Source organism: Salarias fasciatus, chromosome 7 (genome assembly GCF_902148845.1).
Source record: "Salarias fasciatus chromosome 7, fSalaFa1.1, whole genome shotgun sequence".
NCBI classification, from domain to species: Eukaryota; Metazoa; Chordata; class Actinopteri; order Blenniiformes; family Blenniidae; genus Salarias; species Salarias fasciatus.
Genome location: NC_043751.1, coordinates 16,991,430 through 17,017,932, shown reverse-complemented (window position 1 = coordinate 17,017,932; position 26,503 = coordinate 16,991,430). Strand labels below are relative to the sequence as shown.

The window sequence follows — 26,503 nt, the reverse complement described above, 5'->3', positions numbered from 1 at the left end:
GTTTTAATCTTTTTTTCTGACATAATGGATGTACCTTTAAAAAAGAAAAAAAAACCTTTATAATCAGTGTGATTGATGCGTCTCATACAGTATGTGAGCTCATTATTTTTTCAGAATGAGATCCACCTTTTCATGATCCAGCTTTTTAAACCCCGTCTTCACACCCTCCCCCATACCTCTTCCTCTCGCCGTGTGCTCCTCACCCTCCCACACTCCGTTCTCACCCTCCTCACTTCTACTTTTAATAGATTAGGCGATAAAAGATCCCCGCCTGCTCTTTGTGTGCGGTTACGTTTGTGTTGCTGTGCACGTGCATCCCACATATGTTTCAGTGCTCCTCTCGCATTTATCCTTTTTATTTTATTTTATTTTCGTTTCTTCAAACCACATCCAGTGTGATGTTGCCTCTCAGTCCAGCATCTCCCTGCATGTCTTGTTATTGTCATTTTGAGAGAAACTTCAAGGCTGCAGGCTCCTCGGATGCACTTGCATACCCACGCACACGCACACGGTGAGGGCTCTCGTCGGCTCTCCGCTTGTCTGTGTAGATCAGTGTTTTCTGCCTCACTATCGGCCATCTCGCAGAGACAAATTGATTAGCCGAGATCAATGAGACGCTGTATTGTTTCAGGAGAGTTTCTGCAAGACAATACTTGAGCTGGTTTGCAGCTCTCCTGTCCTGTGCCCTTCACGTTTTGTTGTAACTCATTCTTTTCTATTTATGATTAATTATCTGTCATTTGTACCATAGATCATTGAGAGCTTTTTTTTCTTCTTTTTTGAAAAGGCCCTTTCTCCTCACTCCAGTTCCATCTGAAAGGTTCATTCAGGTTTCAGTAGTGAAAACATGAGCCATCAATTCAGCCTGAATCAAATATGAATGTAGAACAGAGGGCTTCACTGCTGGGCGGGGTATTTGTGCATATGTGTGCTGTGGGGTGGAAATGAGGAGGTCTCACCTTTAAAAAAAGATGGTGTTGCTGCCTAACCTCCTTTTTATATAGCAGGATCTTGTTTCCATGGGTACCAAATCATTGAGCTCCAAGGATGTGAAGCAATTAGTGAGACTTGATGAATGTGTCTGTTTACCACTGCCTGATAACAGCCAAGGCCAGGTGGGAGTGTTTGTGTGCATGTGTGCGAGCGCTGCGTTGGTATAATTTGTTACAAATGCACAAATGTTGTAATTGCAATGAATGACTCGCGGGTCATAATTCCCCGCCTCTGCTTCCCAGTTCAACACCAGGGTGAAGAGGACGGCGTGCTTCGAACATCTGGTTCAAGCCAACGTGAGGAACAAGAAGCTGCTGAAGGACGCGGTGCAGAACATCACGGCCAAGGGAATCACAAACTACACAAAAGGCTTCGAGTTTGCTTTTGAGCAGCTTTCTGTGGTGAGGAAAACGTGATACTTTGCCTTACTTACTGTAAGCGTGACTGAAAGCACAAGGCCAAAAAACAAGTTTTTGAATGGATGTGCTGCTTCCAGAGTTTCAGAAAGTTGTCCTTCACTGCCATCTGGTGGTTGAATGAGCGCCACAACTTAAAAGTAGAAAAGTAAAGGGGTGATTTGTAATGAATATTAGTGATGCAGCAGGCGTGCGGCATAGTAGGAAAAAAAGGGTGTGATTGAAAGTAAGTTGTGAGCAGAAAAGAAGGCCTTGAATAGTCAATCAGCTGTTTCTGTGCTGCCTGAATTCTTTCAACTGTTGGTTTTTAAAACTGTGATGTACTCGGCACTGAGGCAAAAGTTTTAGGTGACTGTAAATAGCAGTAGACTGAAGCAGGTGTCAGCTGGACGCACAGTAACCATATTCTGCTTTTCGTATTTGTTTCACTAGACTAACGTGAGCAGAGCAAACTGTAACAAGATCATCATGTTGTTTACTGATGGAGGAGAGGAGAGAGCCCAGGCCATATTGGAGAAGTACAATGCTGACAAAAAGGTAAGAAAACACACAATACGATGTTCCATAACGCCACAAGAAGCACAACTCTTTCACACTTTCATTTAAATATTCTGGAGACAGACTCCAGCACTATCGAGACCATCCTCATAATCCAAATGTAAATGTCACAATAATCATCTGAGGCTCACTTATGACTTAATGAGTTGTGTTCCTCAGAAGGGAAAGCCTTTCCCACAGTGTGACTGTGCAAACAGAGATACAGTACAAACCCAGAACATGAATAATACAGTTGCACACTTGCAGACTCACTTTTATTTGTATTCAAAAGAGGATGAATGTGAGGTGAGAAAAAAATTACAACAAAAACACATTCTTGTAATTAAACTAATGCAGTCTGTTCAGCATGATTTTGGACAAGATAATAGGTAAATGAAATAATTAATAATCAATCTAAATTAGCACTGGTTAATCTAAATTCACACATTGTTTTATGAGTTCTGATAAGAGGTGAAGTTTTGTTAAATACAATCATTTTATATTCTTCAGGTGAGGATTTTCACCTTCTCTGTAGGACAACACAATTATGACAAAGGACCCATCCAGTGGATGGCCTGCTCCAACAAAGGTACGTCACACATCATGTCACTCCTGAACACTGTTTACAGTTCGCTGCAGCGGTTGGACCAAATTAGGAGCCATGCTCCAGGCTAGTTACTCATCTGCATTCTTACACTGGCTTGACCAGATGCTGGAAAATCTTAGCAGCTCAAACTGGGACTCAGATTTCCTTGTGGAGGAAAATTCCTCCTTGAGAGGAAAATTTTCTGAGGCAAAAAGTAATAATAAAAAAAAAAAAAAACTCCTTCCATTCATGTTTTTACTGTGAATAGCTCAGTTGACACCCTGAAACATGTATGAAACTTTGTACTCTACTCTTTAATTTTTGCTTGGTTATGCCTCATTTTTCAGGTTACTTCTATGAGATCCCCTCCATCGGAGCCATCAGAATAAACACACAGGTGATTATAGCCAGGCTTTCACCTTCTTCCACACGCAACACATATCAGATTTGATTTGCACATGAAGAATCGGAGCGACCAGATTGTAACATCCCTCCCATACAGGAGTACCTGGATGTGTTGGGAAGACCGATGGTTCTGGCAGATAAGCAGGCCAAACAAGTTCAATGGACGAACGTATACCTTGATGCCCTGGTAGAGATCACTCACTTATAATGTTTTCAAGTCAGAAATAAAAACATACAATGAAAAAATGTAGATTACAGAGTTCTTTTGCTCGGCTCTCCCTCAGGAACTGGGTCTGGTCATCACTGGAACATTACCCGTCTTCAACAGAACTAAGATGTACGATGAGAGGAAAGGAGAGGTACAGCAAGAGACTGATTCTGCGTATGATGAACAGACTCAGGCTGATCAATCCGCTAACTTCATTCTTTCACATTCCAGTACCAGAATCAGCTGATTCTGGGCGTTATGGGGATTGACGTGTCTCTGGATGACATCAAAAAGCTCACGCCGCGCTTCACTGTGAGTCGAACGTCTGGGTGTATTTACATGCAGAACAATGCGTCCGTGGCCGAGTCGTGACCTTGCGGAGTCGCTGCTGAAGCTGATGGATGTGGACGCAATTAGAGAGCAATATGAGAGTTGTGTCGAAGAAGGTCCTTCCCAGTATCAGCGGAAAATCCCTCACAAGCAATAATTCTTTGAAAGAAAAAGAAAAAACCTGTTTTTCATTTCTGCTTCCAGTTCTTTGTTATTCCTCCGTCTAGGAATCAACATTTATTAAATTGTAATTTTTTTTTTTAACAGCAAATACAATGAGCCACTCCACACATATTGGGTTTTCTGGACAGTTATTAATTCCCCTTCTTGTTCATCTCTGGCTTCAGATTGGTCCTAATGGATATTACTTTGCCATTGATCCCAATGGATACGTCCTGCTGCACCCCAACCTCCAGCCAAAGGTAACGCATCTGGCCCAATGCATCACTCCGTGTAACTCAGCAGGCCCGTGTCTACAAGCATTATAGAAAATCCCGGCCATTCCACCTGGTTTTACAGTCACTGCTTGCACTCGGTGAATGATATGCAGGTTAGCAGATGGTGCACGCTCTTTTTCAAACTTTTCCACGAGTCGTCGCCTCATCAATCTTCATAAAAGAGAGCCCGTCCCCCTGTTAGAGTATAGCTTGATATCATCAGTCCTCGGATATCGGCTAGAAGGTCACCGACACCTTATGGGATTAAACTGAGATGTGGACTTGGCGGTGAACTGGCATATATGTTTAGGAATGAAGGGTAAAAAGTCACCGGGTGGCATATTGTAGCAATGATGTGTTTTAATGTGAAAATAGCTTCAGCCCCGGCTATAATTTAACTTCCTTTAGCCTTTATCATCAGCTCTTTTTATTTTATTTTCTCCTCTATATAACCTAGGTTAGTCCAAATCAAATAGATCAATCTAGTTACTTTCACTGAACCTGCATCTTTGTTCATATTCTCAATATTTTTGCAAGGCTTTATGATAAACTATGTGTGAATCTAACGCTTCCAATACAAGCAAGTAAAACAGCACTTAAAATACTGACTCTGGCATTGCCTGCCTTGACCTGCCAAACGCCCTGTGTAGTCTCACTATCCCTCAAATAAATGCAACAGGACTTCTCTCCACTGGCAGGTATTAAGAAATGCCCCCTTGTAAATTAGCTCTGACCCCACAAGAGGCTCCAGCCCTCTTTTCAGCAAATCCCAGCGCAGCTTACTGGCTTCAGCCTGAGGCAAACGCTCCCTGACAGGCAGCATGAGGGCCATGTGCCGCCGCGAAACTTCAGAACAGCTCAGTGAGTCTGGACGGTGGATCCTCAGAGACGTGCACTTACTTTCTGTCTATTAATCCACTCCCGGCAATCAAATCCATTCAGACAAGCACTTACAGATCCAATTATCCTAATTCTTGGTTAAATGTTTTATTAGCGAGGTAATTCACCCCTCAGAAGAGATCAAGTATTAGCATAGAACTGTGATGCTAAAAAGCGTCACTGAGGAAGAAGGATTGTAGTGACAAGATAAGATTTTTATAAATGCCTAAAATGTGTTTTCTTGTTGGTGCATTGAAAAGTTTGTCAGAATTACTACACATCAGTTTGTTTCTGATTTGTTTGTGTGAGTGTGATTTTTTTCCTGGCTTTCAGTCTCTTTACAAACATCCATCATTCCTGGAAGATGTTATTCTGACCAATGGTTTGTGCAGCTGTGCATCTGGAGAAACACTTTTTTTTTTTTTTTCTGGAAGTTCTCTGAGCTCCAGCAATGTGTGCATTACTAATTAATTCACAGTGGATTTTTTTTTTTCATAACTTTCCTAGACAAGGATTCGAAACAGGAAACTCAGACTCAGTAATAAGTATGCTGTCACTTTCCACGAGGTGAGATGAAGTAGATGTACAATAGATAGCAGATGTAGTTTCCAAGACTGTCGAGTCTTGTAGAATTTAGTGAATTTGCAATTCTATAGAAATAAGATTCATAGATGAAGTGGCTTTAATAATGTTTTTTTTCCCCCCACAGAGGATTTGTTTGTCTTCATTTGTTTGGGAAACCTTTGGCGGGATTTTCAATGATATATTGTGTCTGATAATTGTGTTGCCTTGAATGAATGTGGAAAAAAACCTAACACAGAACTTCCCAAATTCAATGAATTAATTGTCTACACCTAATAAAAAACAAAACAAAACTTCTTTTAAAAGGAATAAATAAAGCAAAAGAAATATAGAAGTAAACAAGAAAAGGAATAAAACCCAAAATAGACACGGTAAAAACACCAGAAAAAGATCAAAAAAGAAAAAAAAAACATGCTGAAAAACTAGTTAAAAATACATCACACCCTGTCATTTCTAACAAAGTATTATAACTCATTTTGAAGACTGTAAACGGACAGTAAAATTCAGTAAAAAAAAATTGCATTTAGCCTCCTGGTGTGATAAGTGGTGGATATTTTAGTTTATTAATGTGTCTCCACTGTTTGAGTCACGAGCTTCTTATTTCATATTTTGTTGTCAAATGTTGTCAAATCAGCAAAGAAATGTGAGGTTAGAGAAATAGTTATAAAACATCCCTTTGTGTGATTTCAACAAGCAAATGGCAAAAATTTCAAAGAAAATATCGATTATTTTTTTAACAAATTTCTTCCAAGTAGTGGAAACAGCACAATACTTTGCGATGAAAGACAGACACCTCACTGCTGTCAAACTATGTAAACTATGCCAAAATATGCATAATGCAACAGTTATAGGAGACATTGTTTGTGGCATTTCTCTGTAAATGTCACAAAAAACACAAAAGTTGTCAATAAAATTGGCTTTATGTTGAGCCTGTAGTCATTTTCTGTGTGGTTTTGTGAAAAAAAATACATTTTTATAACGTATACTTTGCACCACAACAAAGAAAAACTTTGAAGTTTAAATTTAAAGGTTATTTTGTCACTGTTTCACTTGAGCTGAACTAAAATGTGTAGATAAAAGAGTTAGCTATAGTAAACACCCATCTGTGTAACAGGTACAACAGTTGAAGGCTTATCTACATATTTAAGATCCACCAGTCTTACCGACACTTTCAGAGTATGAAATAATGAATTTAATCCCTACAGCCATTCCCGCATCTTTCAATGCGAAATTACTTTTCGGAGTTCAACATCAACCGAAATTTGCTCCTCAGCGTGATTCTAAACATGCCTCACTTGGATTTAGATTTTAAAATACAATTATTAGCCGTGTTTTGTCTGGTCTGCTGGTGTGGAAGCTTTAATCGCTGCAGAGGGAGATGGATTTAATCTGCCTCTGAATAATAATTCAGCAGGAGAGGGGTGTGGGGGTGGATCCTCCATCCCGCTGTAAATTGCACCCTGGTCAGAGGCGCTGTAGGCATCGTCATAACTTCATCATTTTAAAGTAGCATTCAAGGAAGACATTTTCCATCAATCCTCTTCACAGAGCATGTCTTCAAGGTTCATTGAATCAGTGAATGAGACTGTGTGAATACTGATGGTAACCTTGGGTCCGCACATCATATTCCGTCTCTCTCTCTCTCTCTCTCGCTCTCTCTCTCCCTCCCCTGTTACAGTAGAATTTTATTTCCCAGCTCACCTCAACAAATCTGTTGTTGACACACATTACTCCTTCGCTGTCTCGCTCTTGCTTTTTGGTCTTGTTGCTCTTATTTCCCGATTCCTCGTTTCCTCATTTGATCCGTTCATTTTCCCGTCTTTGCTGTTCACGTCACGCGACGTTCCGATTTCCGCTCCCTTTATATTCTCTCCTGTCTCCGTGTATGTTTGATGTTTTATTCTGTACCCGTCTTGTACGTCTTGATCTTTTATTCTTTCTTTTCTCATTTTCATGTCGAGACGCTTCATCTTCATCATCTTCCTTTGCTGCCTCGTTCCATTTCACTAACCGTCACATGTAAGGAGCTCAACTCTTGACTTTTACTGGAAATGACTCTTCCATTTATGTCTTTCATGAGTGCTTTCTTGTGTGGATCACACTCATTTCTATTAGCACTTCTCTTTTTTTTAAAAAAAAAAAAAGAAGCATAAGCTTCGCTATGACAAGAGCAATGAAAGCTCTTTGTCTCACATATCCTTTAATGTCAGAATACAATATTCCTCAAATTACTGCTGGAATATCGTATGCCAACATGTAAGAAAACATTATATCAGCGCTCGTCTGTGGCTGAAGGCTTTGGAGGACAGACCGGTGTCCGATTCCATGTACTGCTGCTTTATAGAGAAGCGCCAGATTACTGCTACTATTTTATACCGCCGTAAAGCCAGTCAGACGTATAGAGTTTTTAAGAGAGGACATTAATAGAGTTCAGTGTCACTTTCTATCAAATGTGATTCTGCTGCGTTTGGTGTCCGACCTGTTGTCAAAACGCTGCCACATGGCACCCTGACCATCGCTGATGAGATTCAGATGCGGTGGAAAATAGAAGTCATTGTACCTGAATTATCTAGAAAGCAAAGCAGCATGCTCCGCGCTGTTAGCACTTACCTGCACAACCAGTGTGGTTATGCACTTGGGACTGTAATAAAATGTGTGTTTGTGGCTGTAGCATGACTGGGTAGCATGCTTAAGTTGAAGCTTATAAATCTTTATTTTTTTTCTTTTTGTTTTAACCACAGTGCATTCATGATGAAAATGGAAAGATTTATCTCAATCTTGATCAAGAAAAAGAACTTCAAATAGCATTCATGAGTCTGATTACTAATAATTGGGAGCAAAGCATGGAAACAACCTTGCATTTTAAAGTCACAACAATGAAACGTCTGACATAAAAGTTATCAGATGATCTCACAAAATCTCTCTGCTCCTATTAATATACAAGTAGTTAATTCTGAGCCAGGTTCCGAGCAAAAAAGTTCCAAAAAACATGAACACTGGTATTCATTTGCTCTGATCACAGCAGGAATAAAACTTTCTCTAAAAGTCGAAGTACAGTTTAAGTCTTTCGACTGTCCAGATTCAGTCTCTTTACTCGGTGCACAAAACTCTGCAGATTTCAAACCTGACGATTGCAGTGAAGTCCAAACGTATTAAACATCAACTCATCAAGTAAACACACGACGCTCGCGAAGCGTTTAAGCAGTTGTGAGAGCAATCCTGCAAAGTAGGACAGCTTTCCAAATCAGAGGTGTTTATGGTTAATAGAAGGGCTGCACGATATCAGGTGAACATGCGATGCGCGATAGGGCTGTCAAGAATTGCATTAACGATATAATTTGCAATAAATACAATCATTTAAATGGATGATGCTAATTTCCTTGCGCCTTGTAATTTCCTTGAGATTTGTTCTTCCAAATAACCATGCTCTTTCTTTTGCCCCTAATTGACAGCAGCTGTTATTGGGTGTTTTTTTTTTTTCTCTCTCACCACATGTGCAGCTGCAGTTCAGGATAGAAACAGTTTGCAGACTATGCTGTTTTGTTTTGTTTTTTTTTGTCATGTAGGCTCAATAGTTGTTTTAATTTTTTTTTTTTTTTTTTTTTTTTTTACTTTCTCATTCATTTTTTGTAAATTAGTGATGATTCGCTGTGCTTTTCTTCCATATTTAATCCTGTCACTTTAAGCTTGCAGAGCATGCAGGCATTGTGCATGGACAGTTCAGTCCTTTGATGCCGACAACGCTAAATACTTCATATGTGGTGCGATTGTAGTTAACAGTTGTCTTCTTTATCCGATCGCAAAATGCAGAGTGATTGAACAAAAGTAAAAACTATTTTACCCCAAGAAGTAGGATTTGTTTTGTTTTGTTTTTTTCTTATCAGAAGTCTTCCTGATTGTATAACAGGGCAAATTCTGGTTACTTTTAATACTACTGTTGGTTTTAGTATGTCTTTTGTGTGTTTTATTAACACACAGGTTGTGAGCAATCCCAGATGAATAAATGTTCATTTCAAAAATTGATCTTGCTCTTTGGCTTTAACTGCATTGGCAGTGCTTGTGAGCAGAGGATTACTGCTCTCTGTCGTAAACTGGTGGCAGGAACCCATCTCTGAGAAGCTATTGTAAAATGGGCCGCTGCATTATACAACATGTTTCTGTATCAGCTCAGCAGGATTCCAGAGGAGAATAAAAACTTCTCATCGATCCTGTAATGTATCTTTAAATCGGTCTGTTTGCAGTTTTCCTTACTTCTTCTCTCGCACCGAAAAGTTTTATTTTTTCTTCTTCTTCTACAGAACCCTAAATTCCAGGAACCGGTTACCCTCGACTTTCTGGATGCAGAGCTGGAGAATGATATCAAAGTGGAGGTAGAGAGTGCAGATACACCCTCATTCGGCCCAACCGCCCATGCACACACACAAACACACACACACTCGCATGAAGCTGAGCGAGAAGCTGAATTCACATCAGCTATCCTGGTTCCAGACATCCCATGTCTCCTCATAAAACCACCATCACCACTCCATCACAGTGATTTATCTGGTGACCCTAACTTGTTAGCGTGAGGTTATGAGACGGACTGCTTTCAAATGAACCGAAACCCTGTGAATCACATTCACCGTCTTTTTTTTCCCCCCCATCTCTCACCACAGATCAGGAGAATGATGATTGATGGAGAGACGGGAGAGCGCACTATTCAAACTCTGGTGAAAACTCAAGATGAGGTGAGAAAAAACACTGAAACCGACCTCAGTTATTATCTGAGAGTCTTTTTATGACATGTCTCACTTTCAACATCTGCCTTGCTGCCTGTGTCACACTGTAAATCAAATATCGGTTTATAGAAGTTTGTTTTTTGACAGCCTTACTGTAGCGTTTTAGATGTGATTAACTAAAAATGGAACACAAACTTTTTCAAATTGTAGCAATTTTTCTACAAGTGAGTCTTATTTCCTGCTGGAGAAGAGAGGCTTCCTGGACTGGAATGCCAAACGGTTACCGTATTCATTTGAAGACATTGAAGGGCAGAAAAGACAAATATAATTCAGCAAACTGAGCTGAATGCAACATGCAGCAGTTTGGAATTGTTCCAGTGTTCTGTGTCATCTTTGACAGAGGTACATCGATCGAGGAGTCAGGACGTACACGTGGGCACCGGTCAATGGAACAGACTACAGGTGAGACTTCGTTTCTCACCAAAAAAGACGGAATTTGCAAGATCTGTGTGTGTGTGTGTGTCACATCAATCCAGCTAGGTAGGTCAGGACGCTGCTTCACCCAACAGGGGCAGCATTGCACAGCAGCATCCTTCCCTCACAACTTTGTAACTTGATGTATATTTGAACTAAAAACTCAAATGACCTTTAACCTCCAACTCCTACAATAACTCCAGTTGTCTTTTCTCTGCAGCCTGGCCCTCGTTCTGCCTAAATACAGTGAACATTTCATTCAGGCTAAACTGGGGGACGACATGACACAAGCCGTGTGTGAGTACAACATGAACAACCATAGGTTCACATCCACCTCGCAGGAACGCCCCCCTCGAGTTGAGCTCTCGAGTACTTGTTGTGTTACGGGAACCGCCGCCACTCCTTTGTACTCGCTGCTCACACCAGTGAATCCCCACAGTGCTTTTCTTTTGTAGTCTAACCCACTGGTCACTCCCACACAAAGTCTTCTACCACATGCTTTCCTCTCCTCCCCAGCCGACCACTGGGCCTTTTGATCTGGTCTGAATTTATCTCCTCCTTTTTTTTTTTTTTTTTAATTTGCTCTTTATCTGACTCTTCTTTTGGCTTAAAAGAAGATGAAACCTCCTTCATCTCCTCATTATCACTGTTTCTACCAAACTGGCTCTCTTTATTGCACATTTTATCCATTTAAATATATAACATCTGTGGCTAATTCCATATTCTCGACTGATTTTTATTCAGCTTGGGAATACAGTTTCTCAAGCTTTCAGCATTTCAGCCTGAACTGTTTTCTCTTTCAATTGTTTTTTCTCCATCTTCCTACAAATATCTCATTTCATGCTCATTCATTCTGGACCACTTTATTTCCAGCAGTTTGGTTGATATCTCAAGATTGTCTCGCCGCTTTGTCGTAGAACATAGCGGCTGTAATAGTTACTTCTAAATTACAAAATATAGACACTTACATGTATAGTGATGTGTTTTCTTTGCAGTGCTTTGCAGTTTTAGTTCTAATGCAAATGTTTCTCTTTCATCCTGCTTCACACTGGAACTTTACAGCTTCTTCTTGGGGCAAGTACTCAATATTCTTTATACCATATGATGCTCTGCCTCATGAGCATGTTTCTTTTATTATTTCACTCCATACGTGATTGCGTGGCTACATTTCACATCACGCTGTTGTTAAAGAGCGCGTGCCTCACAGTCTGAATGCTAATGGTGACTTGATAAAAGCGCGGGTAGACGGCCTCTTTGATCAGAGGATATAATTAGCAGGAAAACACTGGATTCAGCACATAACCATCTGGCTTTTGTGAATTTTTTATAACTTTGATGTGACGCCACAAAGCATAAACAGCTAATGGTGCCGTTATTTCAACAGACGAGGGTTTGGACCGAGCGCTTCGGCCTCTGTGTAACTCCTTTCTCCGAGTCTGTGACTGTGCCGTAAAGGCTGTCAGAACGTTTACAGGACCGTTAAAAAAAAAAAAGAAAAAAAAAGTAGCGCACCATGCCTTAGCGCCACAGACTGCTCCGATAGGGAGTTTGGGACTCCTGAGTTCTCCGTACAGCCGTATAAAGTTTCGTGCTGGAGCCAGACCACCGAAACCCCAATCCATCTTATCAGCTATCCAGCAGTAGGAGGTTTAAGCAGCCACTTGTCCTCCTAATACATTTGGGAGCATCCCAAGCCAAGGGTGTGATAGATGAACATGGATTTTTCTTTTTTTCATTCATGTAGCAGGAATGCTGTGTTGAATAAATGAACTGAAGCTGCTGTTGAGGATACAGTGACAGATAAGCAAAGAGCAAGGCGGGAAAAGGAAGAAAGCCATTGTGAAGAGAGAGACGCCATGCCCGGCCTGTAGAGACGCAGCCACAATGAATATGCTTGTTAGGATTTATACGAGGGACGTCGTTTCATCCTGCACCAGATTTCTTTGACCTCGAGGAAACTCAGCGCTCGGTAATTGTTTTTGCAGACTGCAGCACACGAGTCAATATATTTTAAAGGCCATTTCCAAAATGTCCGTGTTTTAGGAGACCAGTAAATGATGGCCATTGATGTCTTTCATGGCATTTATGAGATAAGAATTACCATTCAGTGTTTCAAATAAAATCCAACATCAGAACAAGTGAAGGACTTGAAGGAATTGTTCTCTAATGCGGCTTGTGTTTACATCTTTTGTCTTGCGTTCTTGCGTTTCTATGATCTTGCACCTTTTTTATCGTTTCATGTTCTACCTTCTACAGGGGCGCTCAATCATTTTTTTTTTTAATATATGTTTAAGGCTTGCTGTTGGAGCTCACATGATTTACGACAGCACAGTATTTTATTACCTACTGTGGGAATTATTCACAATTTTCAGCATATTTTCCAGGGTATGACATCATTTTTTTTTTTTTTTCTTTCAGATGATTAATGCATTTTTATCTCCCTTTGTCTTCTCCACACTTGCCTCTCCCCTTACGATTTCTCTCCTGGGCCACAACAGGGCAAGAAGGCAAGTACTTCTCAGTCAGTTCCTCTCCCATGTGTTTCTACTACAGCTCCATCCACACTCTGCCTTTATTACACCGACTCATATCTGTCCCGTACATGTGGCGTGTCTGTGATTGTTCGGTTTGCGCAGTTGTGTTAACTCACAGCTTCTATCTGTCTGACGCATCGATTCGGCCGTCATGTCATCTGAGGGTGCATCAATACTGATAGCCTGATCATTCCTGAAACATGAACTTGGTGTTTTGTGTTTCTGAAAGCGCTGGACACCATACAGCAGGAGAGGTTTGATGAGTTCGGTTACACGTACGTCGCTCCCAGGTGAGTGGGCTTCACGTTACCGTTACGCCGCTTGTGTGAAACAGAGGAGCAAATAAGAGACAGAGGCGCCGATACTGACTGCAACTGTTTCTTCAGGGAGTACTGCAAAGAGCTGAAGTTGTCACTCAACAACACCCAGTTTCTCCTTGACTTCAACCAGTACATTGATAGCAACACCCAAGATGCATGTGAGTCATGCATCTTCTTCACCGTTATTTCACTTGACACATCTGTGCGTTGTGTGAGTTTCCTGCTCTGTCTGCGTTCATACGGGTCGTATAAAGCTATCGGTATTCAGTACTTGTTTTTCATGATGTGTTTTTACTGTAAAGTCATCGTGATGACCACCGTATGAAGGTTACAGCGTGACTTTGGTCATCGGCTCAGTACAGAGATGGCATCAGACGGATGGAGTTTCCCAGAATGCCGATGCTGTCACGCTATACACTGACTCATTATGTGTGATTTGTCATCATCTAATGGATCTCACCTCTCGTATGGCTTACCACCATCCTCCAGCTAATGGATCAAGATAGCCTTGATTCATTTAAGCCCAAGGTCAAGTCATATGGCCCGCCATTAGTGCTGTTTACGCACTTTGTTGAGTGTTTGTTTCGAGACAGAATTTAAAAACAACACTCACAAGATGATGTGGTCAAACTATGAGGATAGTTTGAAACTACTTTTCCAGACAATCAGGTTTAAACTGAATACTCCAGCAGAATCTCACAGTCAGTCCAAAACGCTTTGTCCGGCTGGGGAGATAACGGACACTCATGATTCCCACTTGTATGTTTCTCTGACCAGTGCGAACGACAACTTTGTTTTTGTCATTTTGTCACGTAAAAGAATTGATTAACACATCAGCTTCATTTCAGAAATTGACTTTTCTACCAGGGTGCTGGGTTCACTGCTTTGGGAACTGTTGCATTAATTCTTTTACAAGCCAGAAGCCTTCCTATCCAGATTTGTAAACGATAAATAGCCATTGTTTGAATCATTATAATTCCTCTAATTTTTTTGTTGTTCGGTTTAAAATTTGCCATCAGCAAAATGTTTCTCATCTTTGATCCACAGGTAATGTGTCTCTCGTGAGTCGGCTGATCTTGGACGCAGGCCTGACAGCTGAACTGGTTAAAGTCTGGAGTGAACAGACTGTGTGAGTTCCAAAGCTTTGAGCTCCTCTTGGTTTTAATCAAAACTTTGATCATCTTTGTCTTAACGTAAACACATTTAGTTCCAATAAAAACTAAATGATTTTCTCTGAAATGCCATGACTGCGTCAACCTCAGCTTTATTGACTGAGCCAGAGTTTTATGTCTTTTTATTATGGACGATTTGATCACATCTCACTTATGAAACACGATGAAAGTGAAGCGCAAAATGCACATCACACCCAACCATACTCAGTCCTGCCAAGATGTGATGCTTCGAGAGGAAAATAAAATAATTACATCAGTGTGTGCTTCTTTTTATGGTATGCCCACTTGTCTGAAATAATCCCAACTCACATTTGCACACATTGAAGGGTGTCTGTTTAACATTAGGCCATTTGGAGAGAAGCGACTGGGCACAAAACAATTTGTGTCCCATCTGCAGCTTGGTTTCACAATTCAGAAACGCTGTTTTTTTCCCCCCCGTCGTAGGTATGACTGGCTTTTCATGGCTGATTGGCCTTTGTTTTTCATCTTCTCAGGGACGGGATAGTGGCCAGGTTTGTAGCCACAGATGGAGGAATTACAAGAGTCTATCCAAGAAGGTACTCTTCCCTCTTTCTCTTGTTTCACTGCTCGTGTTAACGCCGCTTTTGTGAAACACCGTGCCAGGTTTTTTTTTTTTTTTCCTGAATATTTTTTCTGTTATAATCGTGTGAGATGAAAATGGATACAGACTGTAATACTCTTAGGTTGAGCACTTTTGGCTGCCTTCCTCACCTGCTCCATTGGGTTATTTTCCAGAACATGTAGGATTAGACGCTTTTAGCTGAACCCCCAGAGTGTGCCAGGCCAGAACAGGACACGGGTCAAATCCACAAATCCTGCAGCCAAGAAGAATTTCCTCAGTCTCTTCTCTCTTTCAGTTTCCTAAAATACATTCAGGGGTTCCTCTTTGAAAAAAAAAACCCCTAAAATTTCTCACTTTTTTTCCCCCACAGTGACACATTACATGCAATTATTTTACTCAATCCTTGTAGATCATCTGTTTTTCAGATTTATATTTGAGTCAAATAAGTGTTATGAATTGTTCAAATAGATCAAACCCTTTTATTTGGTTAGAGAAGCCTGCAGTGGCTCATACATCAGATTATCTGACTGTATTTATGTTTTCAGTGCTGGGGAAGAGTGGAGTGAGAACTCTGAAACGTACGAGTCCAGCTTCTACAAGAGGACCCTGGACAATGAAATTTATATTTTCACAGCTCCGACTTTCAGCAGTAAGTTTTTCCGGAGACATCTGACTGTATCTGCTCTTCTCTGTGCGTGACGATCTTCAGTGTGGTCTGGCACCACGCCTATTCTCTTCTCTGCTTTTGGAAGCCGTCCCAACCCTGCTGGCAAAAAAAAAAAATCTGACTCTCAGGCCTCTGATATCCCTCTCCTCATGCCTCTCTTTTTCCCGCTGCGTCTTTCAAGGCTCATCCCCATCCTGCTTCCCTCCCACCATCCGTCCCTCCTGTCCCCCATCGTCTCCACTGATCTCTTTAACAGACGTGGCGAACATCACTGTAATGTTGACAAACGCACGGCTGCAGCACACTTGAGTGGATAAACACAACTTCTCAGAATCTGCTTTCACCCTCGCAGCAGCTAAAAAACATTTTGAAAAATAACCAATCGTCTTTTGAACATAGGGTAACGCTGTCAGTTGGAATGGCATCGTTTTATCTGAAAAGCCAGGTTGTTGCGTTCTGTAAATAACGTCGACTCTGGATGGGATGGATTAAATGCAGATATGAGATTTTCCAGAGGACAATTAAAGAAAAACTTCGCTAAAACTGAAGCCATCTTTTGTTCCTAGTTGCAGCGGAGGGCAGGGAGCCGGTGTCTGAGTCGGGCATTCTGGTGAGCAAAGCGGTGGACGTCATCGTGAATGAAGTCACACTCAAACCAGCAGGTCCGTCTCTCCGACAGCGCGCCGGTTGCTTTTTGTGATGCGACATAAATGAAAACACCTCTCCCTGTGTTGCGGTTTGTTTTGTAGTGGTGGGAGTGAAACTCAATGTCTCATTCTGGATGAACAGTTTCATAAACGCGACACTAAAACTGAACGTAAGTTGTGTTGTTGAAGTTAATGTGTCATGTTTACAGTTTTGAATGCTTCTTACCATTTTGTGTACAGTAAAACTTGTCTCTTTTTCTTTTGCTTTTTTTTAGTGCAAGGATGAGATATGTGGCTGTTTAAAGAACGATAAGGTACTGTAATATAAAACTAACATCATAGTTTATGTAATCTTGTTTTATCTACTTTAATTTCATTTAACGTTTCAGGAATGTGTGTGACATGTGTGTCCGTTAATCACTTAATTATGATTACTAATAGTTGTATTACAAGTATCTTGTAGTCCCATTGATGACTTATCGGGGAGGGATTGTGACATCGGTAACAGATTCAGGCGAGCCGCCACAGGAATGTGACCCCTGCTCCAGACGCCCCCCCCTTCAGCCTCATCCTCACCTGTGGTCATGAACTTTGGGTCTAGACTGAAAGAATGAGGCTGCGGATACAAGCCGCTGAAATGAGCTTTCTCCACAGGGTGGAGGGCCTCACTGTTCATGATAAAGTGACGAGCCTAACCGTCCGGGACAGATTCAGCATAGGGCTGCTGGTCCTCCACAATGAGAGGAGTCAGCTGAGGTGTGCGGGTGTCTGATTAAGATCTCACTGGAGGTGTCCGAGGCACGGCCAACCGGGGAGAGTCCTGAGGTCAGCCCAGGACCTGCAGGAAACATTTGATCTCCTGGTTGGTCTAAAAGTGGCTCCTGGTTCCCCCAGAGGAGCTGATGAAAGTTATGGGGTTCAGTTTTCTTTGCTGTCCGTACTGAACCCACGACCACTTCAGTGAAAATGCACCGAAGTAGTGAAGGCCATTTGCCATTTATGCAGATGATGATTAGTAGAAGTCATTATGTTTTTAATCCTTTTAGCATTTTCTTATCTTAAGAATCTCTTCTTATGAAGTTTGGTTTTGTTTTTAAACTGTTTGGAATTATTGCACTGTTGTATTTTCTGCCTTTTCATCCTGCAGCATGTCGACTGTGTAATCCTGGACGATGGAGGATTCCTTCTCATGTCCAATCAAGACGAGTATATTGCCCTGGTGAGTTAACAGCAAATTATCAAATCATTACATTATTGTGTTCTCATGTCAATCACTATTCGGGCTGACCGTTTCTTTCTTTCCCAAAGTTTTTAGTAAAATATAAATCATTACTCAATGAACGTCTGCAGCTCTATAACTAGAAAAGGTGAAATCAAAGACTCTGCCAGCAGTCGTATTTTAGATTTTCATTTTTTTTCCCCCCACTTCTTTACATCTCTGTCCTCCTTTTAACTTTGTCACAGTAATTCATCAGTTTCGTCCAGAGGTCAAATAAAGGACTTATGACTCAGCTAAGTTATGAGGACGGTGTGTTTGCTGTGAGCTGCGCTCCTGTCCGACGGCAGCTCAGCCGTGTGTCTGCTGGACTGAAGCACGAGCCACTGGAGCAGGATCAAAGAGAAGGGCTCCGATGAGCTTTAGCCCGTCATGGCAGTCGCACTGAAGTTTGTCCCCAGTGTACGTGAGACGTCTGCTCGGCTGAATTACTCCACTTATTTCAGGCTGCCTTCGGCCCCCGTCTGTCACTGGTAGGATATATACACTGGGTTTGGAAACATTTCATGTCAGACGAGACGAGACGAGACGTCTGCCGTCTTTGATCCATTCTACCGACATGATGTCTGACACGCCGTTTATCTTCAGGCATTTCAATAAATCCTATCTCTCTTTTTTTGCACTGTGACACAGCCGGTGTCTGGGAAGATGATGTCCTGCTATCCTATTCTCCTCGTGCTGTTAAATGATATATTATGACCCCTGATATAATAATCGGAGCCCTTCATCGGGATCATGATGCTTCTCTTTACTTAGTGTTCGGATGCTTCCGGTTAAACTCTGGTTGTCTTTGAATCAGAAGGTTGCAGGCAGCCATATCCACAAGTTTTTCTGTTCTATTGTAGAAAAGACGCACATCTAATATTTCAGTTCCCTGCTGGTACGCTAGAAATTGTTAATACAATGAATGCTTGATTCAAATTTGATTGAATTTTCTCAGCTCTTCTTGAGAAAACCTGCAGTGATAGTGGCCTCATCCTGAAGGTATATAAAGGAGTGAAACACAACTCTTTTGTGACTTTATCCTAATCCACTGAGCTTTGAGGCTGCATTTATAGTCCAATATACCCTTGTATGCAACATTTGCAAAGCTTTCACTCTAGAGAATAGTAATCTTCATATTGCTATTTTATGTGTAACTGAAAAAAGAATAAAGAGGAAATGCTGTTTTGTGCAAAAAAAACCCCTAAAAAGTTGAAAATTGTTGTGCGCCAGCTTAAAAAATGTGAACTGGATAAAACGTAATGTGAAGTCCTATTCCTTTACCTTTATGCATTTTACAAAACAATGACCCATTTCGTTGGTTACAGGTTTTCAGCCATCTGAAAGACTTATAATATATGAAACAGTTATAAAGCTGTAAAATAATATACAAAATATCATCGGTTAAATGTTGAAATAGGAAAAACATCGAGTTTTCTATATTTTCTGTAAATAATTACATTTGGAGGCTTCTTTATCGTCTTTTAAAGATGTTTCCAAAATATTCAAATTCAGTCTTAGATAGCAGCTTTTCATTGATGAAAAAGATTCAACTTTTCATTCATATGAGCAGCTGGCAGTTCATCTCGAGACCGGTATTGTTTTGTGATCTATAGGTGCTCCACCATCAGGTAAACCTTTGATTGCTTCCACGTTAATTTGGCTGCATAACAATCTTTAACATACAGTCAAAGTCATAAAGAAAAGGATTTATCTGCAAGAAAATGGAAAAAGAAAAAAACAAACAAACAATAATGAATCCTCCAACAGATGGCATGCCTCCTACAGAGATCTGATCTCAACATCACTGAGTCTATCTGGGATAACATGAAGAGACAGATGACATTGAGGCTGGCTAAATCCACAGCAAATCTGTTCTGTGAAAAAAAATGTCCAGTGATTTTTGAGCAACCTACCTGCCGAGTGCCTTGAAAAACTGTGAGCATCAGTGAATTGAAGGCAGCAGCCGCCCCTCTGCACTTAGTGCCTCGACGATTGCGTTTGTTAACAGAAGTCATTCATCTCGCTTATATTTGGATGTATTAAAATTCTGATTAATTTACTTAATATACAAGAGATGAGGGGGGGGGTTTCAGTAAAGATCGTAAAAGTGATTTTGGCAATTAAAGTGAGCTTACAGGCTGCAATAACAGCAACAAAAAGTGCACATGCTTTGATTACCTGAAGTCTCGTGCTACACACAGGTGTGTTTGTAAGCAGCTGTCTACATATGGGCTGTGATTTCTCGTGAGAGCAGATCGTTTTTGGGAAATCTGGCTTTCAACCAAAAATTATTGTGACAAACACTGTGGAGCAATCTGCCGAAATTCTCATTCTCTGTTTTGCCCCTGCCTCGTGTGTCTTTAAACCCATCTAGATAGGCCAGTTCTTTGGAGAAGTGGACCCCGTGCTGATGATCAACCTGGTCAACACCTCCCTGTACTCCTTCAACAAGACCTATGACTACCAGTCAGTCTGCGACCCAGAGAAAGACAGCAAGGCTGCAGCAGGACCCCGCTCAGTCTTTGTGGTTAGGTTATTCTCTCACTCTCTCTCTGAGCTTTTTCACTGTTTGCACATTTCCATTTTTTGCTCTGTTAGTAATACCATGACTGTGTATTACGATTGATTTCTGTTTTAGGAGTTAAAATATGCAACAGAAAAAATAGCCAAACAAGATAGAGACAGAAAAATATTATTTCTTCATAAATAAATTGTCTGAGCCTCACAGGTTTTATATTCAGATTGTTTTCTTACATGGATTTCTTCTCTACCGCAGCCTACCATTGCAGATTTTCTCAGTATTGGCTGGTGGGCCTCCAGCGCTGCCTGGTGAGCGTTGGTGCTGTGTGTGTGTGTGATTCAGAGTGGGAGTGTGTACCCATACTTTAGGGTAGGAGTTTGTATTGGGAGTTTAGTCGGCATATTGTAGAGTAATGAGAATAGGCGACTGGGTCGATGTAGGACAAGGGCAGTTACACAACATTATTCTGCGGCGCTTTATGCCGGCCCATCTGCAATACAATCAGCTTTTCAAACGATAAAATCGCTGATGCTCCCCCTGATATTTACAGCATCAGTGTCTGTAACCTCAGACAGATGTGTGTTGCTCCCACTGAAGCAAAAATTTTCAGAAGATTCGTTGACTCATACATGTGACTCATCTTGTTTTGTTTTTTCTTCTTCTGGTCTAGGTCGATACTCCAGCAGCTATTCTTCAGTTTCATGTTCCCCGACCTTCTTGAGGCAGGTAAGGACAAAACTCTCTAAAAGCATTTTGATTATGAAGCACTTTGTGACTTACACACCAATAAGTTTAAAAGCGAAGACAAATACAGTTTTCAGTCATTTTCTAGAGTGAAATCTGTTTTTCCCTTTTTCCAGCGGAGTCGGCCGATGAAGACATTCCAGATGCCATGTTTAAGGAGAGCTGTATCACAGAGCAGACTCAGTATTTCTTCGACAACAGTGAAAGATCCTACTCAGGTGTGCTGGACTGTGGAAACTGTTCCAGGTATGCCTACATCAGGAAAACACATCCGGCTCCATACCTGTCCTTCAATAAATGTTGATAAACAACACTGAGTATATGTTGAGTATAGATAACAGCAAAATATAATTCTAAAATGAAACATATCATGGATCAATATATGCGCAGAACAATACCCGAAAGCCCGACACTATAGTTGATATTACTGCTTTATTTAAAGCAACGTGTAAGTGGAGGCGGAGCATCAGCCAGCAGAGACTTTACTGTCGAGGCTAAAAGTCCAAAAAACAAAAGTCCACACTCGAAACAAGGAGCAACAAAAACTATGGTGACCGCAGAGAGCACAGGAGCGACTGGAACAGAAAGAATAAAAAAGAAGAACCCTCAACTAGAAACACAACAGAAGCTGAGTTAGTTTCAGGCACAGGTAACACTAAAACTGATCCCATGGTGTCAAAGCATGAGGGTGATAAGTAGGACTAGAGAATAGAAACTAACTTTCCTGATTGTTCTGTTCAAAAATAACCATGTTTTTGTACTTTTTTCTCATTTGTTGCATGTTTGGATTGTGACCTTTGTTCACATTCAAAATGATCCGCACACGAACACACACAATAACAACCGACAAAGCAGTGGATGCTGCATACTTACAAATAAAAACATCTGTGATAAATGAGGGATGCAATAAACATTAAAAAAAAACTTATGAACCCACCACATCTCAGTCCTGTTTGTCTGAATATACCGCATGTTTTCAGAGCACCGGCCCTGACCAGGCGTATGACTTGTCACCTTGTTAAAGATTTGGCATCTTGTTATCGTATCGTCTTACCGGTCATCTCTCTGAGGGGATCGGTCCAGAAAAGCATTAGTTTCCAGGCCTCCCTCCCTCCTACAGCCTCATTTCAGGCAGCTGCTTTCTGATGAGTTTAGATCTGACACCGATTACCTTGATCTGTCAGTGCCCGGAATTGCAGGGGGAAGTACAAAAGCTCTTTTATGTGTTTTTCTTCCTTCCCTCATTGGCTGCACTTCAAACTCAGTAATACGCACATTCACGGGCCACTGCGTATTTACTTTGCCTGAACCTGCTTTTTTTTTATTATTATTTTGAGTTTTTGGGCCGTCTGAAAAGGTTAAATATGGCTGTAATTACTGGCCGTTATGAGTCCCTGGTGTCTGGAGCTTTACTTCCCAAATTTAACAACTGCTGATACACAAGCTCAAATGACTTCCACAGAAAACCCAATCCCAAGAGGAGGGAACTATTGTCAGTGCTTATTTATGTGCACATTTCCACATATACCTGCAAGCCGATGCAGAATTTACTGAATTATTTATATGTTAATGCAGATGGCTGTGGTGTTGGATTTATTACTGCGTGATAACCCGACACCACAGGTATCTCACGGCCTGCATGAATACACTCTGTGTGTGTGTGTGTGTGTGTGGCTCTGTGTGTTTTCCAGGATGTACCGTGCTGAGAAGCTGCCAAACACCAACCTGGTGTTCCTGATCACTGATGCCAAGGCGACATGTTTGTCGTGTGACCCCAGGCCGCTGCGACAGGCTGAACAACCCTGTATCCTTTCAATCACCGCCTGGAAAAAAAAAACCTGAGCTACACTCCCTGCGACTCTTCCATCCATCACTGGAACGACAGAGGATCTTTAAACTGTCAATACAAGGACACACACATCAGGGCTCTGCAGTAGGTCCCATCCTGAATGTTCAGGGGTGAACAGTAAACCAGGTGCTCAGCATATGAACCCCGGTTCACGTTACTGCCAGACGACGTCTCTCTGTTTGACTTCATCTGGGCTGCAGGCCGCCATCAGGTCGAATTAAAGTTAAGAGCAGTGGCACATTAGCACGTGTGTGTACGGACGTGCTTGACAGATGTGTCTTAAATGGAGGTAACAGTAAAGATGTCATCATCTGAGGTCGCCGTGGGGGTCAGGACAGGGGTCTCCAGGTGCCAATAATCACACCGCCACTCCAAAACTCATTCAGCTACAAGATAGACATGTCAGTCTTTTTCACCCATTCACACACACTCAGTCACACACTGCCACGCATGGTTGCTCAGAGGACTTTACGTTATTAGCATCAAACTTTCATAATCACTAGCTTTAACACTGCTCTTCCACGTAAAGCACAAATACTGTGGAAACAGACAAAACAACAGGCTCATGAATGTGACGAAAACCCGTCTGTGGGGATGAATCTGTCTGAACCTTCTTTCAAAAAGCTTCTTCAAAACTCAATTTTACTGCTTTGTTTTTCAACCGTGCCACCTTTAAGTACCTGTTTTCCTCTTCCTAATAATCTGAATGTGATTTTTTTTCTTCTTCACTGTTAAAGCCCTTTGTCAAACAATTTTTACAAGGTTAGAAGTTAACATAAACCAAATGACGATCTGGGTCAAAGGATGTCAAGGGGTTAGACAAAAATGAGCCGCAGAGAAAACTAATTCAGAGGCATCTAATCATGTCAGCGTTGTGTTAAATGTTCAAATGCACGCTGTTTTTCTGAGCATCTGTTCAGCTGAAGGTCCAAATCCATGCGAGTTGGCTCAGAACCCCAGATACCGCAAAGGGCCCGACGTGTGTTTTGACAACAATGAAAACGTAAGACGCAGCCACACATGTGCTTTTGTGCAGAGCGGGAAGCATTTCTGTTCGCTGGTCCTCACAGTTGGCCACTGTCCGTTCTGTCTGGTTCTCATCAGCCTTTTGCTTTCTGCGTTTACTCAAAGCACCATCAGCCACCTGCCTCACCAGTCTGTTTATGTTCACTTTTCTTCACTTAATACTTTGTGTTTTCATTTCCATGAATTTGAAGTGCTCAGTCATTTGATTTTTTTTTTTTTCCTCATCACTTCTTTCCTTTCTGTTCTGTCTCATTTCCCTGCATCCCGCTGCTGCCGCTCTTGTCTGGTAGGATGAGCCGTTGTGCCCAATCAGCAGAGGCTCTGGGCTGAGCTCCACTCCTCTCTTGTTGTTTCTGGCTCTGACGTCAGGGTCAGTGTCGTCACACAGACTCATGCAGATCGATCGCTGACATGCTGCGCTGCTTTCCAGTTGCCTCGGGCCTCAGAAATGCAAAGCATATTGCATTCGGGTGTCAGAATTTAGATTTTTTTTCCCATTTTTCCTTGCATGCAGTGTGATATGTTAGCTGTTGGTCTTTTTACAGAACATAGAAGTTTTACATCCATTTCAACGACCGTCAGCTCTGCTACAGTGAGCTCCAGTTTTTTGTGGATGAAGCATGTTTGAACATTTTTATGCCTTTAGAAAAAGCGAGCGCAGGAACAGGTTTAATAAACGTGTCAATACCGATGAGCAATGTTATGATTCCTGGAACGCTACGACTCAGTTTTTCTAATGAAAAGACGCTAATCTAAGTTAGGAAGTTCAGGCACTGGCGGCAACTCGAAAGCAGCGTGTCTTGACTGAATTTCCTGTTAAAATGAGTAAACAAAGAAGAAGTGGTAGAGTGGTTTCTCATTTTTTACAGCTTTTTGGATGTCATCATTTTTATTTACATTTCCTTTGAAATTCTCCCAGTTAGATAAACTCAGCTTAAAACTTGATTTTATTGCTGTTTACACAGATTCATGCAAAATTATCTTCAAGCAATGTCTGTTCACACTTTAGTTTTTTTATATACAGTATAGGAAGTTTGAGTCAAGCATGACATAAAAAAATTAACAAATTCTATTTAAATACTAGTCTCGATTTTTTTATTAACACATTTGTGTCACTAGTATAGTCCTGCGTTATTTGAATATCTAATTACTTGTACAATAAAAGTAATTTTATTGAATTTTGACGGAATGGCATGCACAGATCATAGAGATCAGCTGAACTGATCACTCACTGTATTGTACCTTGAGGTGTATTACTAAAACAAAGGAAGAATGTGACTAAATCACAGGCGAGAACGCTGCATCACCACCCAGCTTTGAACAATTAAAAAGCCATCTAAATATTTGGAAAGAAGAAATATTTCCCATATCTGGGTGAAGTCGGCCTTTCATTGTGTTGTGGAGCCGTAGATCATACACACAACAGGCCGCCGATTCATGCGCCTGCATGTTTATATAACGAGGAGGCCAAGCTGGGAAGCAGGAGTATCCGAGGAAGTCAATGGACAGAGTAAAAATGGGTTGTATCCCTTTTCCTCTTTCCAGCCGTCCCATTACATTTGGCCGGGCCGCTGCGAGGAGCGGGACAGTGTGCGTCCTGGCCAGTTCATTTTGTCACAAGAGTAAACAGAGGAAGCTTCACATGGCTTTCCTGTCCTTTGAATACAGAGGAGTCCCACCTCTTTCTTCAAGGCCTGTGGCATGCACGGATATCCTGAATACTCCCATCAAATAAAAAAAAAAAAAAAAAGAAAAAAGAAAGGAGGCAAGCGCACATGCAGACACAGAAATGCGGAAATCACAACTTAAATATGTGAATTATTTGGAACATATGCATATAGAAAAAATATTACAGTGATATGAGCATTGTTTGTACCACCAGTGTATTTGCTGAAAAGCTCGATTGGATGTCAAATAAAACTGTATCTAATTATCTATTTTGTTTTGCTTGTTTGTCTTGACAGGAGGATGATTCTGACTGCGGAGCAGGGACTTTCCTGAGGCCGAGTCTTTGGCCAGTGTTCAGTCTCCAACTGCTGCTGATGTGGCTCATCACAGCTCTGCAACACTCATGACCCCTACAAACGCGCGCGCACACACACACACACTCACACACAAACCATCATGCTCATTTGATTTCACAGAAGAGAGTAACGTGATGCCGTACAGGATGTGTGCAGTGTATCTGCAAAAAAAAAAAAAAATAAAAAAGAGGTTTTTTTTTTTTTTGTGACAGCCAGTCCCGACATGTCCATCCTCCAAAGCCAAAGGGTGCTCATTCATTCCCTCCTCACCAATTTTCCAACATGGAGACACGTTTGTTGTGCTCAGCTGCACTCACTCCTATAATGTACTCCTCAATACTCTCCTATGGTGCAAGAGTAAGAGCTAACCAAACCCTTTAATTCTGCCTCATCTGTTTTTTCTGACGTATCCGGTGGAGGCCGATGAGTTATCCCACTATGTCAACGACACACCAATCAGACGGATGTGTGTGTTGACTGACCGCACTGATTTGTGTAGTTGTCAATATTGTTTGTTGCTTATTATATTGGGTATGAATCATTATGCTATAATGATTGTTTATTTTGGAAACCAGTGCAACTATTAGGAA

At 41.3% G+C, this 26,503-nt stretch overlaps 1 protein-coding gene across 1 annotated transcript in view; it reads left to right on the top strand.

Moving 5' to 3' along the window:
* Positions 1–26,096, top strand: part of LOC115392614 (voltage-dependent calcium channel subunit alpha-2/delta-1) — a 65,161-nt gene extending 39,065 nt beyond the window's left edge. The window contains exons 11-40 of the mRNA XM_030097335.1: positions 1,236–1,394; positions 1,842–1,946; positions 2,457–2,535; positions 2,880–2,929; positions 3,035–3,124; positions 3,222–3,296; positions 3,377–3,457; positions 3,823–3,897; positions 9,672–9,743; positions 10,029–10,100; positions 10,492–10,553; positions 10,786–10,862; positions 11,628–11,639; positions 13,064–13,072; positions 13,329–13,389; positions 13,486–13,577; positions 14,467–14,548; positions 15,086–15,148; positions 15,720–15,823; positions 16,414–16,503; positions 16,591–16,658; positions 16,764–16,802; positions 17,636–17,707; positions 20,124–20,276; positions 20,526–20,578; positions 20,941–20,996; positions 21,131–21,260; positions 22,706–22,818; positions 23,784–23,866; positions 25,854–26,096. Of these exons, the coding sequence (XP_029953195.1) occupies positions 1,236–1,394; positions 1,842–1,946; positions 2,457–2,535; positions 2,880–2,929; positions 3,035–3,124; positions 3,222–3,296; positions 3,377–3,457; positions 3,823–3,897; positions 9,672–9,743; positions 10,029–10,100; positions 10,492–10,553; positions 10,786–10,862; positions 11,628–11,639; positions 13,064–13,072; positions 13,329–13,389; positions 13,486–13,577; positions 14,467–14,548; positions 15,086–15,148; positions 15,720–15,823; positions 16,414–16,503; positions 16,591–16,658; positions 16,764–16,802; positions 17,636–17,707; positions 20,124–20,276; positions 20,526–20,578; positions 20,941–20,996; positions 21,131–21,260; positions 22,706–22,818; positions 23,784–23,866; positions 25,854–25,964 (2,388 nt within the window). The 3' untranslated portion in view covers positions 25,965–26,096. The remainder of the gene's footprint in view (positions 1–1,235; positions 1,395–1,841; positions 1,947–2,456; positions 2,536–2,879; positions 2,930–3,034; positions 3,125–3,221; positions 3,297–3,376; positions 3,458–3,822; positions 3,898–9,671; positions 9,744–10,028; positions 10,101–10,491; positions 10,554–10,785; positions 10,863–11,627; positions 11,640–13,063; positions 13,073–13,328; positions 13,390–13,485; positions 13,578–14,466; positions 14,549–15,085; positions 15,149–15,719; positions 15,824–16,413; positions 16,504–16,590; positions 16,659–16,763; positions 16,803–17,635; positions 17,708–20,123; positions 20,277–20,525; positions 20,579–20,940; positions 20,997–21,130; positions 21,261–22,705; positions 22,819–23,783; positions 23,867–25,853) is intronic.
* The last annotated feature ends 407 nt before the right edge of the window (positions 26,097–26,503 follow it).